At 36.7% G+C, this 13,969-nt stretch overlaps 1 protein-coding gene across 2 annotated transcripts in view; it reads left to right on the plus strand.

Moving 5' to 3' along the window:
• Nucleotides 1-13,969, plus strand: part of FAM3C (FAM3 metabolism regulating signaling molecule C) — a 29,729-nt gene that overhangs the window by 12,210 nt on the left and 3,550 nt on the right. For both annotated transcript variants that reach the window (XM_086887002.1, XM_086887003.1), the window contains exons 2-8: nt 88-147; nt 4,391-4,495; nt 5,627-5,656; nt 6,052-6,175; nt 10,593-10,651; nt 12,187-12,237; nt 12,687-12,771. In XM_086887002.1, coding sequence (XP_086743128.1) covers nt 135-147; nt 4,391-4,495; nt 5,627-5,656; nt 6,052-6,175; nt 10,593-10,651; nt 12,187-12,237; nt 12,687-12,771 — 467 coding nt within the window. In that variant the 5' untranslated portion in view covers nt 88-134. The remainder of the gene's footprint in view (nt 1-87; nt 148-4,390; nt 4,496-5,626; nt 5,657-6,051; nt 6,176-10,592; nt 10,652-12,186; nt 12,238-12,686; nt 12,772-13,969) is intronic.

Raw genomic sequence — 13,969 nt, forward strand, 5'->3', positions numbered from 1 at the left:
CTCATCACAAAAGTGCTTTTTTGGCTCTAATTACGGTGAATAATTTTAGTTTTTGCTTTATTTTTTATTTTTGTTTGTTTCCCGTAGGTGGCTGTTTTAATGCAATAGTGTCATTAGCTGGCTGAAGACTAAACATGAGAATAGCAGGTAAGTATGCTCTGTAAAATCAGACTTTGGTCATTTATGAAATGACTGCTATGGACAACATTAACAAGTTGTGACAGTAAGGTTTCAAAGTCATAGAATTGTAGAATACCAGATTAAAAGGGATCTCAAGAATCATCTGGTCTGACATTTCTTGTCGGAAGCACAAGAAAGTTGTCATGTGAAAAGTGGAGGTTTCCTCAAACCTTGAGTGTTTGATTAGTCTGTCAGCACACCAGGAAAGCCCAGATCCTTGTGCCTGACTAGTCTGTGTCCTGTTATGGGACCCTTCAATGTTCATTTGGGAGGATCTTGAGTGACTCTAGTAGTAATACATACTTTTGTTACTCATTGATGTGAAATTCTTTTGCTTAGCTGCTACAGATATAGTCAATAAAATACAGAGTATGTGCTCAGTGGGGGGTGGTCGTACACTGGGGGCAGGTAACTTTGGGATGATGGTGTAAGTTAATATTACAGTTAAGTTACAAAGAACAGAGTTCATCTCAGATGAGTGATTTCACCACAGTTGCTGGTTCAGCAGCAAAATACCTGCTCTATCTCCCTTGGTTGACAGGTGCTGTACTGGTTTATCAGCTACAAAGGACCATTTGATTTCAACAGAGCCTGATCAAGGAGTTTCCACTCTGCTCCACTCTGTTTCCCGTTAGCATGTGCTTGAGGTTGCAGATTGTGTGCGCATGGAATCATTGTGGGATAGGATTTGAGCATGCTCACAGCATTCCATCCAGGAAGTGGCAGCTGTATTTTACCCTATAATTTTCATACTGCTATAACTTGGTCTAATTTGAACCCTAGCCCAGCACTCTGTCCAGCCAGATTTTAAAATGATCAGTGTTAGGGAGTCCACCACTTCCTGGGGAGATTATTCCAATGTATGATTGTTCTCACTGTGACAAATTTTCCATGTCTAATTGGAATCTTCCCCAGAATAACTTGTACCCACTACCCCTCTTGTTTTCCATGTGACTCCTTGTAAAAAGGGAGTCTCCATCTTCTTTGTAGCCACCCTTGAAATACTGGAACATTGTACTAAGTTCTCCTGTAAGTCTTGTCTCAAGGCTGAATAAACCCAGCAGTCTCAGCCTTTCCTCATTTGGCAGGCTTCCGAGTCCTTTGATTATCTTTGTGTTGGACTGTCTCTAGATTGTCCATGTCTTGGACTTTTTTCTTTTTTTAATAGCAGGATCCAGCACTGAAGGGAGTGTAATAAGTGTGACCTGACAAGTGCTGTGCAGAGAGGAATAATGACTTTATCTCTGTCTGCTGGTGATGCTCTCGTTGATGCAGCCCAGCATCTTGTGGCTTCTTTGCCAGCTTCCTCCATTTGTATTGAGCTTGTTGTCCACCACAATGTTCTAGTCCTTTTCCACAAACCTGCTCCCCAGCTGGGTAGATTCTAGTCTGTTCTTTACTGCTGGGTTATGAGTTCTGTGGTGGAAGATTTTACACTTGTCCTTGTTGAACTTCACTGTTCCTGTTAGCCCATTCTTCCAGCCCATCCAGGTGTTCCTGCAGGTTGGCTCTCCCTTTAGACATGCCTGCTCCCACTCAGTTTGGTATCACCATCAAACCCTGTCCGGGTATGCTTCACTTAACTGGCATAACAGGCATTGCTGTTCTACTTTATTGATGTTTAATGAAACTCATTTAGGAATTGGCATGGTTGAAGAGTAATTACCTTGTTAAAGTGCTTGTAGCTGATCTGCAGTGACTGCTTAGGGTGCCTTGACTTGACATATTTCGGCTGCTATTTCTGTAAGACGATGAAGGAATAAGGAAGTTGGAAATGGTTGTCTTAAGCCATTTCTTTCCCGCCTCACCAAAGTTGCTATGTGCTGTTTTAAGTGTCTGAAACTTTCTGAATGGCTGCTGGGAGCTTGAAAACTATAAAAGCCTTTTCACAGAGCTAAGTTACTGTAGAACAGGCTTTAAGAAACTAATTCTACTTGACAGAAGTTATAGTGGTTGTGAAAATAAGATCTTTGCTAATATAGCAGTAAAAGAAAACATTGTTTTTGACATTTACAGACACAGACAGTAGAATAGCCTGTGTAGCAATGGAACAGTTTTGAGTTTCTGCTGCATTGCACTTTTATTAATAATGTTATTTTGCAGAAGGAGAAACTGTTGCCTCATCTAGAAGAGAATGACACCTTTTCCAAGAGCTTGCTAATGCAAGCAATTTTTGTCACTACTCCTAATTTTGCTTTATTAACCACAATATATATATAACTGGGAGCAATTTGCTAAAGTAAATCCAATAAAGAGCTGGAAAATGCTCCAATTTCCAGGTGCCTGATTCACCTGAAAAATTACTTTCCAAACATGGTTAGGGTTTTTTTTCCCCCCTTACATACATGTTTTTTATTTATTTTTTTTCTAAAAACCACAAAGTAGATATGGCATTTCCTATAGAATGTTTCACCCATATCAAACATACAGTTTTGCTTCAAATGCTTCAAGAACCTTCTAGGAGACTTCTTACTGTTCCTTTGGAGGGAGCACTTGCAGTTCACTTGCAAAGCTCAGAATATAGAGTAGAGGGGATGGTTAGTCCTCAGATGGAGTTCTTGTTCATCTCACATACTGTATACTAAAACATGCTCTCCAAATGCCACTTGCTAGATGACACATTCCAAAATCTGGTACCATCTTGTGGTTTTAAGGAGTGTTGCTTGGAAAACCTTTACCCCATTTCTTAACATATGTTCAGATCATCTGCTTCTCCAGTGCTTACACATGGTTCCTTTCCTTTCCAGTGCAGTGATCTTTGGAGTTCCAGCATAATATTTTTCAACTAGGTCTGCACCTTTGTTTTCTTACATCATAATATGTATGTGCTCACACAGGAAAAAAAAAGACCAAACTACAAGCAAAAAACCCTTGTATCTTTCTTCATCTTTATTTTCTTTTTCTGTCCCCTTATCTTTTTTTAGCCTTTTGGGAGGACTGATTAGCATCTCTCATCCTTCTGAAGGCTGAGTAATCTGTCTATTTTAAGTTTTTCTGAGCAGTCCATCACAGCAGCAGTCTGAGATCTGCAGGAGTATATAAGTTTGGTTTTTTTCTAAAGGGTTTGGCTGGCAATCTGAGAAAAAAGAGCATGCTTTCAGGTTGATTCTTCCAACCAGTTTGACATACTGCAATGAGATAGGAAGGCAGAATGTTGATCAGATGCCTCCTCACATGACTCGTACTCTCAGTCAGTACTTTTTAGTCAGTATTTTGCAGTCAGTTAAGAGTGGAGTATTCTGTAAAAATGTATTGCAAATTATGCTAAAAAATGGTGAGAATTGTGGCAGTATCAGATACATTTCCATTTCAGATGTAGGTTGCTGTGGCTGTGTGGTTACAGCTCTTCTCCCAGGAAGTAGATTGGCCACTCAGCACTGCAGGAACTTAGCCTTGTAAAACTTAGAGCTGCCTGCTTCAGTATGTTAAAAGGGGGACAGGAGAGGTACTGCTTTTTCTTACTTACTTTAAAATAGCCTTTGAGTCATCCAACTTGCTTTTTGAGAGAAGTCTCACTTTTTCTTAAGTGAGAATGCTTGTTTCTGGTTGGCTGGTGGTTTGATTTTGGTGTTTTGTTGTTGTTTGTTTGGTTTTTTTTTAATATCCTACTCAGAGCTGACTATATTAGCCAAGCTACAGCATATAAACCTATATAAACCTTAGATCCCTAATCACTCAGTCTGGGCCATATACTAAAACAGAGGTAGCTCAACTTGAGGGCAGGGGGAAGCACAGTATTTGTGAACAGTGAGGAGCCAGGTACTCCTGGCTAAGAAGAGGGAAGTGGAATGGGGAAGGTGGGAATTTTGCCTTTGGATGATAGCTATGTAGATCATCTTAGTTCATTTGGTTAAGCTGGATTTTCATGGAAGTCTGGTTTCTCCCGACTGCTGAGCTAAGCTGGTGTACTATGGTGTCAGACAAGCATGATGGCAGAGAAAGTTAAGAGCAGAGTGCATTCAGTATGATAGCCTGATGGATTGGTGCAGTTACATCCTATATTCTAATATCCATCCTACATTACAATATCCATCCATAACAGCCATCCTTTTTTTCAGACTTACTCTGTTTAGTAGGTCTACAAATGATCATCCTGTTTCTGAGCTCCCCAGAATGTAATCTGATACACGTTTCTCATGTTGCTGGTTTTAGTAAACCAATGTTACCATTTGCAGATAATTTTTTGAAACTTCTTTCCATTTCTTAACAGGTGCTGCAAAGTTGGTAGTAGTCATAGCAATATTTTTATTGACGTTTTATGTCATATCTCAAGTGTTTGAAATAAAAATGGATGCAAACTTAGGACACATTTTTGGTAAGTGGTGGCTTTGTTTTGTCTGGATGTTTATTAATATTTACTTGAGCCTTTATCTAGAATATTGTATTAGTTTTTCCTTAGGCTCTTCAACTTAAGAATACTGTGTTTATCCTTAATATGTGTGTGCTTGTTATTTTTTGTATATAATATATGTATAATTTATTTTCTGTATGAAATACTTAGCCTACTCTCTTAATCAGTTTGATTCTATCTGCCAAGGAGATATAATTTTACCTGCTTTTTTTTTTTTTTGTTTACTGGAAATGCATTCTTAGTGTAGAGTAATAAATCAGGTGACTTGAACCATGTTTCTGGAAATCTGTGCTCTGCCTTACTACTGCTAAAGAGATTTGGAATTTATTTTGAGGGGGCTTTTTCTCTTGTGCAGATGTGCTACCATGTTTAATTGAATGTACAGTAATCAAAACATTCCAGCTGTGCCCAGGTGTCCTGTGCAGAAAAAGATTAGCAGTTGAAGTGTCTCAAATTTCAGTGTCTATTTTGAACCAGAATTTTCTTCCAAGGTGCTTTTTATTACCAGAAAACCCCCGAACAATGGTTAGTACATGGGCGGAGTTTGTGCTCTTTAACTCTGGGTTACTGCAGTGTAAGCTGCCATCCAAACCAGTCAGCAGAGACATCTTTAGTAATTATTGAGGAGACACAGGTGCCATCCAGATGTGTGCATGATGGGGGCTCCTGTGTCTCTTCATATCTCAGGAAAGGGAGTCAGGAATGGCTGGGTTGAAATACACCTGAGCTGCAGACTTCCAGTTTAGGTGAAAGGAGCCCCATCCCAGTGAAACTGTAAGGAGGGAATTAATTTCACTTCAATGCCCTGAACTCCATAAACTCTCAGAGATTTTTGGATATCTGTGGGTTTTTGACTCCATGACTCTCAAGGAGCCATAAATTAAAGCAGTGCTTCTGATCACTTCTAATCACTTTCATTCTGCTAATGCATAAAAGTTGTTTTTGATTGGAGCATAATATTCAGGTGTGTTTGATACTTCATTTCAACCAGCCTGTTTTTGTAGGGGTACATAAAGATTTTACATTTATAGGATATGATTTAGCAAATGACATTTTAATAGTAACATCTTGTAAAACTTTCTTTTTTCATTTTAGCTAGATCAGCATTGGATGCAGCTGCACGCTGTGAGTATTCATAGACATGTATTACTGCTGTGACTTGCTTTTACTAATAACAGAAAGACTGATGAATTTTCATACTTAAGAAAGTCTTAATTGCACTTCAAATGCAATCAGAAACTAATTTTCCTCTTCTCCTGATTTTCCTAAATTTCTGGTAAAGTCTGTTTTGTAGTTTTGGCTTGTGGCTTTTGATGACATTGCCAGAACAAGCAGCAGGGTGGCAACAAGAAGTTGGAATAATGAAGTGCTTCAGGAACTTAGACTATTTTAAACTGCTGTGTAACTACAGATGCAATAGTGTTTGTGTTTGCTCTCTTCCTTGAATTCCTTCAGAATAGATTTGTCAGTTAGCCTACCTCTGGTGTTCTCTAAAATCTTGGTTTATTTCCTTTTGAAAGCTACAAAACCTCCAAGATACAAGTGTGGAATCTCTAAAGCTTGTCCTGAAAAGCATTTTGCATTCAAAATGTCAAGTGGAGCAGCGAATGTAGTTGGACCCAAAATTTGTGTAGAGGATAATGTGTAAGTATTTTTACCTGTTGTTTTTAAGCGTCTCTTTCAAATACTTCGATCACTTTGCACACAAAATCAGCAGGTTAAATTAGGGTTTTTCTGTAAACACTTTGGTTCCATGGAAAGGTCACATTGCATTATAACCTTATCTCTGATGAAGCACACTTAATGCTATGCCAGTAAATGTATGTAAATTAAATCTGTATGTGATTTTAATACATGTGAGATAGCTTGCACTTTGTTTCAGGTTTTCAGACTTAAGGGTTAGTTAGATTTTGTCAAGTCAAATGCACACTTGTCTCTAAGTAACTTGTCCTTGTGCCTCTAACAGTAATTCAGTGAATAATTGTATTGTCTTTTGCAAGTAATCTTCTAAACTATATTTCGTCTGTACGAATGTCAGAACATATTTTCTACTTTTCTTCTAAGGTTGCCTTCAAAAAGGAAAATAATATTTTAATGATTGGTAGTTATTTAACTGTGCTGATGGTAACTAAAGTTAATAAACTTTAAATAATTTTGAAACGAGGAAAACAAGTGCTTGAGACAGTTTGGTTTTAAGTCCTCTTTTTAATAATGCTTTTGACACAGTATTATCAATAGTACTGTGCATAAAGTATTTAACTGAGTACTTTTCAGTAATTCCCATAATGGCAATATTAGTATTTATTTTTAAATGTGTTTTTCCTCTTATGTTGTTCCTGCTTATTGTTACCCAGAGTGTGAAGCTTCCTATTTCATAATTTATCCACTTGATTTTGCAGGTAGCGTGTCAGAAAAGACATGATGTTGCTGAAAGGAGTTGGTTTTTTTTAGTATCAGTCACACTTAATGCTTTTGCCTTCCACTTAAGCTTCTCCAGTTTATCTGTTTCTCAGCTCACTCTATATTAGTACAGATAGCACATACAGCAGCTGGTGCTAATGAATTCTAGAGCCAATGGCAACTTGGCTGTGAACAACAGAACCCCACATATTAAATAGCTTAGTTCATGTAGAAGAGAAAAAAAATGTATTGGCAGCATTTTCCACCACTTTACTGTCTAACATAGGTGTGGAACTAGTGTCAAGTGATCTTAGAGGAGCCTGTATCTAGCACCAAGCAGCATTCCTGTGTAAGGCTGGCTTAGCTCCCTTGTGTGGGAGTCAGTTTGCAGCAGAGCACCTGGTGGTGTTGGGGAGCACGTGAGCTCACCTTGGCACCTACCAACTGCAGGCTGCTCCTTCTGCTTTCCATTCTCACTGGGGACTCGCTTGGTGACCTTGGGCAGGCTAATCTAATCTCTCAGCATGGTATTTCTGCTGGTGTTACAAAACATGCCACTGTCTCATTCTGGTTACTTAATATAGGAAGCTTAATATCTGTGAAGACTTAAGCTGATTTGATGATTAAAAGTTGTGAGAATGCAGGTAATATATTTTAATTTCAGGGTTGTTGGGATTTTTGACCTTTTTTTTTTTGTTTTAATATCTTGCCAACTGATTAACTAAGAAGAGTTTTGTTATTTCTGTCCAAAAAAGAGAAAATCCTCTACTAGATACTTTGCTGGAGAAAGTGATGAAAAAAAAGTAGTTGCTGTAAAGAGTCCTCTGAGCAGGCACTTCAATTCACAGCTATTGGATTCCAAAGTCCAGCTTTCCTTGGGAAGCATATTTCTGAATTCCTTCAGAGGAGAACTGGTCATGCCTGTCAAACCTATCTGTCAAATCAATCAAATTTTCTGATTGTTTTTATATGATCTCCTGCTTTGCTCAAAAGAGGTTTTCTTTCTCTTTCAAAAGCTCTCAACTTGTTGACTGTAAATTCTTGGAAGAATTCTAAAACTGATGAAGGGCTGCCCTCCTGTGAGAAGCTGTTGCATTGCAGCCTGTTGTGTTTGTGATGATGCACAAGCTGTCTCAAGTGTGTAAAGTAATATATCTGAGCTCTGAAAGAATATAGTTTCCTCTTGAGTAGCTTTTTTTTTTATATTTTGAACTCATACCTGGAAAAATGTTTTTCTTTTTCTGATTACTTTGTCTTCTTCATACTTCCAAGACAGGACAGCAGAAATGAGTTTTTATAATTTGTGAATGCTATTTAGAGTATTTTTCCTTTGTATTAAGTGTAGGGATGTCACTTGATGTATGAAAGCACTAAAGTTGCTGATACTATTCAGAATGCAAATAATTTTTCAACTTTGCTTTATTATATACATATTTTAATGTGAAACGGGATTTCTGCTGTATACAAGTTCATTTATAGCCTTGTTCTGTATTGGGAGGTCATAATCTGCTGGACTCATCATCAAAATATTAAATACTGTAGTTGCTACTTCATGGGCTTCTTAGAAGGGGCTGTATTTACTTATTTACCAGCAACTTCTCCATGCAGTTTTACTTTAGTATGAAGCCAGTTGCATGATTGTGCCACAGTAACCCAATGGCAGAACGTTGTACTACATTCCTTTAGTAACTAGCAATTCTTGGATTCATAGTTGCAGGTTTTGATATCTGAATCCATTATAACTTTTTAAATATATGTCTGTGACTAGATACTGAAAATGTGGAGTTTCAGTGTCTAGTCACCTCAGTATTAGATATTTTTCTACTGGTACTTATTTACAGAGAATTTTGTAGTTAAAATAAAAGGAAGTTCTTATTCTTTTTTGGTAAATTAAATGCCCACTAAATTTGTCAGGAGGAAAAGAATAGATTCAGAACTTCACTGCCCTTATTAATTTATGTTCCAATCTTTATTTGCCATGTTTTTCTTGTTTAGAATGGATGCTCAGACATGGCATGAAAATCACATGATCAGAGCAGAATTGATCCTCCGGTAGCTAAAATACTTCTGGAGTTCCCTACTAAGTAGAATTAAATTCTGAATTTCAGCAGAAAATGTCAAGTATTTTCTTTCAGAAATTACTGAATTAGAGTTTTAATTTAAATGACAGTTTTTGGCAGATAGTATAATTTAAGGAACTAACAGAAGAATATGAATTTGATCATCTCTGATTACTAGTTCTTTAAAACCTTTTAAATTCACTCTGCAAAGAGGTGCCCTTATCTGGGTGGTCTTTCACAGCCTGTCTGAATAATGAGTCTGTTTCTAATACTTGTCTATTCAGTTTGTCATTCCTCTAAATTTTGGCTTCTCTCTTCATCCTGGGTGCAAAAGATAGCACCAGAGAGGAAGATTTTGGACATGATAGACCATTTCTTGTTTCTAGCCTGTCACTAGGAAGCTGGCATGAGAGAGCTGGTGTGGAAGCTGTGTGTGTAAGGATTGCTGAGGACAGGTGTTCAGACATGACTGGAAAATCATATTGCTGCCCAAGAAACGTAAAAAAATTTTGAACATAACAGGATTGTACACATGTGCAGCCCCTTCCTAAAGCCAGCTAGGGAGGTTAAAGAAATCCTGGTCAGGATGAAATTAAAACATCTTTTAGAGTGTTTGTAACTAAGGACATGTGTGCACCTCTGCTCTTGCTGAGATGCTTTCTTTAATCTCAGCTGAAGGCTTCTTCATTATCTTAAATTATGTAATTGTTCCAACTGTTTGTCCTGTTTGTTACCTCTTTTAATCCTAGCTTGTTAACTGAGGGATATTTGGGGCCTGAAGGCAGATCAGAGTTCTTCACACTGTGTGAATTGCCAGTGAGGCAGGTCTGGAAGCTTTCTCTCACTGGAGTGGTACAGCCACCATGGTCTAAGTCAGCACAGCATCCTCTATAAATCCTAACATTCCTGTTTCTTCCTCTTTACCACTCTTAAGGGCTTCCATTTCACAATGGGACTCTTCAGCCCCTTTGCCCCACTTGAGTTTGCTCAATAAATTACTGTCATAGATTCTGACATGTTTTTGGGATTTTAGTCCAAGATTGCATGCAACTTTTGCTTAAAGTCCCATCACTGCACTATTTTTCTTACAGTTTGGTTTCCTGTTATGTATAAGCTAAGTGCTTTACCTTTCTTGTTTCTTAATGTGAATTTTAAATGCTTCTGTTCAGTTAACTTTTAAACTCATTGACACATTTTTCTTCATTGTGTTCTTGCAAAAAAAAATGTTAAAGCTTAAAATGTTGGTTATGTGACTGCTGAGCTCCACAAATTAATATTTGGTTATTATTTTTAAACACCAATAACATAACTACATAAGTAACACTAGTTTTGTAGCAATTTTAATATACAGACATACTTTGAAACCATGATTAAGCAATCAAATAAAATCAATACAGCTGGTGATACTTGATGTATTATTCTAAATTCAGCAGTGCTTTAAGAACATAGATTAGTTCAAGGAGATTTTGCTTCATTTAAATACTTGTGAACATGCAGTCTTTTAACTATGTATCTCTTAGAACTCAATCCTATTTAAAAACCAGAAATATTTCAATCAGAAAATTGCCCTATTAAAAATAAAAATATTTATTTTGTTGCAGTTTAATGAGTGGAGTAAAAAATAATGTTGGCAGAGGAATAAATATGGCCTTGGTCAATGGTAAGTGACATTTTAAGTGGGCAGATTGTCTTCATTTTCAAATTGTTTCTAAAATTTAAGGTGAAATACTATTTGATGGTGAAAGGCAAGCACCAAGGAGAAAAGGAAGTATTCAGCTTATTTACACTGAGGTCATGTCAGGTATTGGCACTGACACCTTGTTACAAAGCAGAAAACTCAGTGCATTTTTGCTTCTAAAAATGGGTTATAAAAGTAGTAATGTGGAATGCTGTGGTGACTGCCTTCTTGATATATCATGTAAATTCCTAATGCACAGAAAAATGGAAAAAGACGTGAGATGCATGCTACTTCTCTTGACCTTGTGTGTTGCCACCAGTAATTAAACTGTAGACTATATTCTTCTGTTGCTGTTTTCAGTGAAACTTCTTTAGCATCTTTAATAGTTTTGTTACTACACAACAGGACCAGTTCATTATTTCCTCACTCGAATTAGAATATTTGGTCCATAGATCTTGTCTGTAAATCCATCATATTAGGTAAATGTGTTCAGGGTTTGTAATTTTCATTAAAACCAAACAAGTTTAACTGTGTGTTACCTTGAAAGCTGAACTGAATGTCAGCACTGGCAGATTTGTCTTTAATGTGTTGGTAAAGGATTCCTTGTTGCACTGAGATAGCACTTTGTCATTTCACTGCATAACATAAATTCTTGTTATTTGTGGATTGTACTCCGATTTACATAATTTAAAGCATAACTTGAACAATACTTCCTAATCCTGTGTTGCTTTCCTAAATTGTTTCAATCTTTTCAAAACCAAAATACCTATCTTTGTATTTTATAGCTTCAGTCTTTCTCTGTCTTCCAACCTTTAAATAAATGTATATATTAAAATATACTCCACCTTTCATCAAATACTCCTTTGTAGACAGCATAATAAAAAAAGGTAATGAGATAAACTATATTGTCCACTTTTTTCTATTTATTCTGGATGTTTAAGTCTACTTAAAATTTCCAGTCTATAGCAAAACATGCAGTCTAATTTTAATCTTTCTGACTTTCCATGTGGCACGAAAGGCAGTCTAAGGCTGTACTGTCTATTTTTGTGAAACTGACTTTAAAAGAAGGCAGATATATGAACTGAATATTCTTTGTTGGTTTTAGAGCCTGTGGGTGTTACCAGTTACCATTTATTTTAGATTCCACTTCTAGCAAAGTGATTTTGATGCAAAATCAGAATTTTGCCTAGAATAATAGAATGATCTGTGCTTGAAGGGACCTTTGAGATCACCCAGTTCCAACCCCCAACACCTTGCACTAGACCAGGTTGCTTAAAGCCACATCTGGCCTGGACTCCAACATTTCCATGGATCTTCCCACTTTTTTCCTCTTACCTTTTCCTGCACTTTTTCACAAACCACTATGCTGTTTCCAGAAAAGAAAAGTTACCATAATTCATTTTTCTAATGTCTTCTGCAGCACTTTCTCTGAAAGAGTGTAAGAGGAGTCAGGCTTGTTATCTGTAAAATAATTTTGGCTATATTTGATGGCACCAAATGTTTCTTTTTTTCTTCAGGTAAAACAGGAGAATTACTGGATACTAAGTTCTTTGACATGTGGGGAGGAGGTAGGTGCAATTACACTGGTCAGAGAGAAACAACAAATGTGCCTTTTTTCTTCCTTCTTGTCCAGATTCCATTTGCTGTGTGACTTAAGGTGATATTAAAGGGAGTGCTTCACCTCTGCCTTGGAAATTGTGAGGAGAGTGCAACTCTAAAGAAACACAAGTAGTTGAGATGGGAGGGAATGGTGTGGTTAATCAGACTTGTTCTCCAGAGTAGTTCTCATTAGTGGTTATGCCTTTACACAATCTTTTTATAAAATAAGAGTTCTCTGATGCATTTTAGCTTTCTCTCACTCCGTATCTTATAATCAAGATATATATACAAGTATTATATATATTTATGTATATAAATATTACCTTTACAAATATTCTTAAAAGTAATATCTTTGCAGGTGTTTAAATACTGAATTATTGCTTATTATTAAACTGTTCTATGTTCTCTTTCTTTTCAGATGTGGCACCACTGATTGAATTTCTGAAGACCATCCAGGATGGAACGATTGTGTTAATGGCAACATATGATGATGGTGCAACCAAGTATGTAATTGATTTTAAACAGTAAATATCCCTTTAACTTTTACATGCTGTTTTATACATTAAATATACATTTAAAAAAAATTATCACACAACCACTTTTAATAAGATTTTGTTCTTCCAAGGTGACAGATTTGGAACTATACTTTCAGTCCATTAGTTTTATAATGCAGATGTGATTTGGGCACCAAAAAAAAAAATCAAACTAAAACTAAGCAGATATAGGTATGCTGATTTTTCTATTGCTGACAGCTCATTCTGTCTTAGGCTAGTAAATTCAGATAGGTCCAGACACAAGAACGTGATTATGAGAACATACTGTGGTGGAAAGTGTGTTCTGTCCTGCACTTTCTTCAGATCATCTCCAAGACAGAGTTTGGTGGTTACAGGATGGCAGAGACCATTCCCAGCAAGCCTCGCCTGTATCCTTACGTTTAAAGTCACAGAGGTTGCTAGTGTGAGCCTTACATTTTTTTTGCCTCAGTGTTTTACTGTTCCACCCTAAAGCTATTCAATTTATTAATCTAGATGTATTCTAAGAGAGTTCAGGTCTCTTAGAAGCATTGTCTTCCAACTTTCACAACTTGGGTCAGTTTCAATAGATATTAAAATCACTGTAGAATATATATTATAATCTACTCACTTAAGTCATCCTATGCAAAGGATTGTTTTTCACAGTGAAAATTGAAACTTCTTTCCTTTTCCTCTGTTTTTTACTAATAATTAACTTTTTTTGTTAATGTGATCTGTACATTTTTTTTTTCCTATTTTGGTTCAATTTATGTACAACTTGTCTGTATTTTTGATATAGAAGCAGCCTCCCTGTGACTAAGTCCTGACTTTGCAGTGTGGAATCTTCACAGTAAACAGTGTGTGTTTGCATCCACTGCTTTTAGGGAAGAAGAAAGCAATTTGCTGGGGTTTTAGCCAAGATTGGATCAATCTCTGTTGTTCTGTTCACTTGTTTTTTCACTTTACAATTTACTTTCTTCCCTTTCTTCTTTGACATTTTAGATAAGTAGTGTTAGTTTTGCTTCAGTAATCATGTTACAGCTGATGTTTTTGCAAATTTGTATGTAGATAGAATACAGCTAAACAAGAAGTTGTATTTGGCCTTGTCATGCTGACAGACAGGAACTACTGCTTACTGACAATACTACAACTACTACTGGTAGCTGATAGTAAATATAAATGCCAGGTC

The sequence above is a fragment of the Cyanistes caeruleus genome, chromosome 4, assembly GCF_971803275.1.
Source record: "Cyanistes caeruleus chromosome 4, bCyaCae1.hap1.1, whole genome shotgun sequence".
In the NCBI taxonomy this organism is placed as follows: domain Eukaryota; kingdom Metazoa; phylum Chordata; class Aves; order Passeriformes; family Paridae; genus Cyanistes; species Cyanistes caeruleus.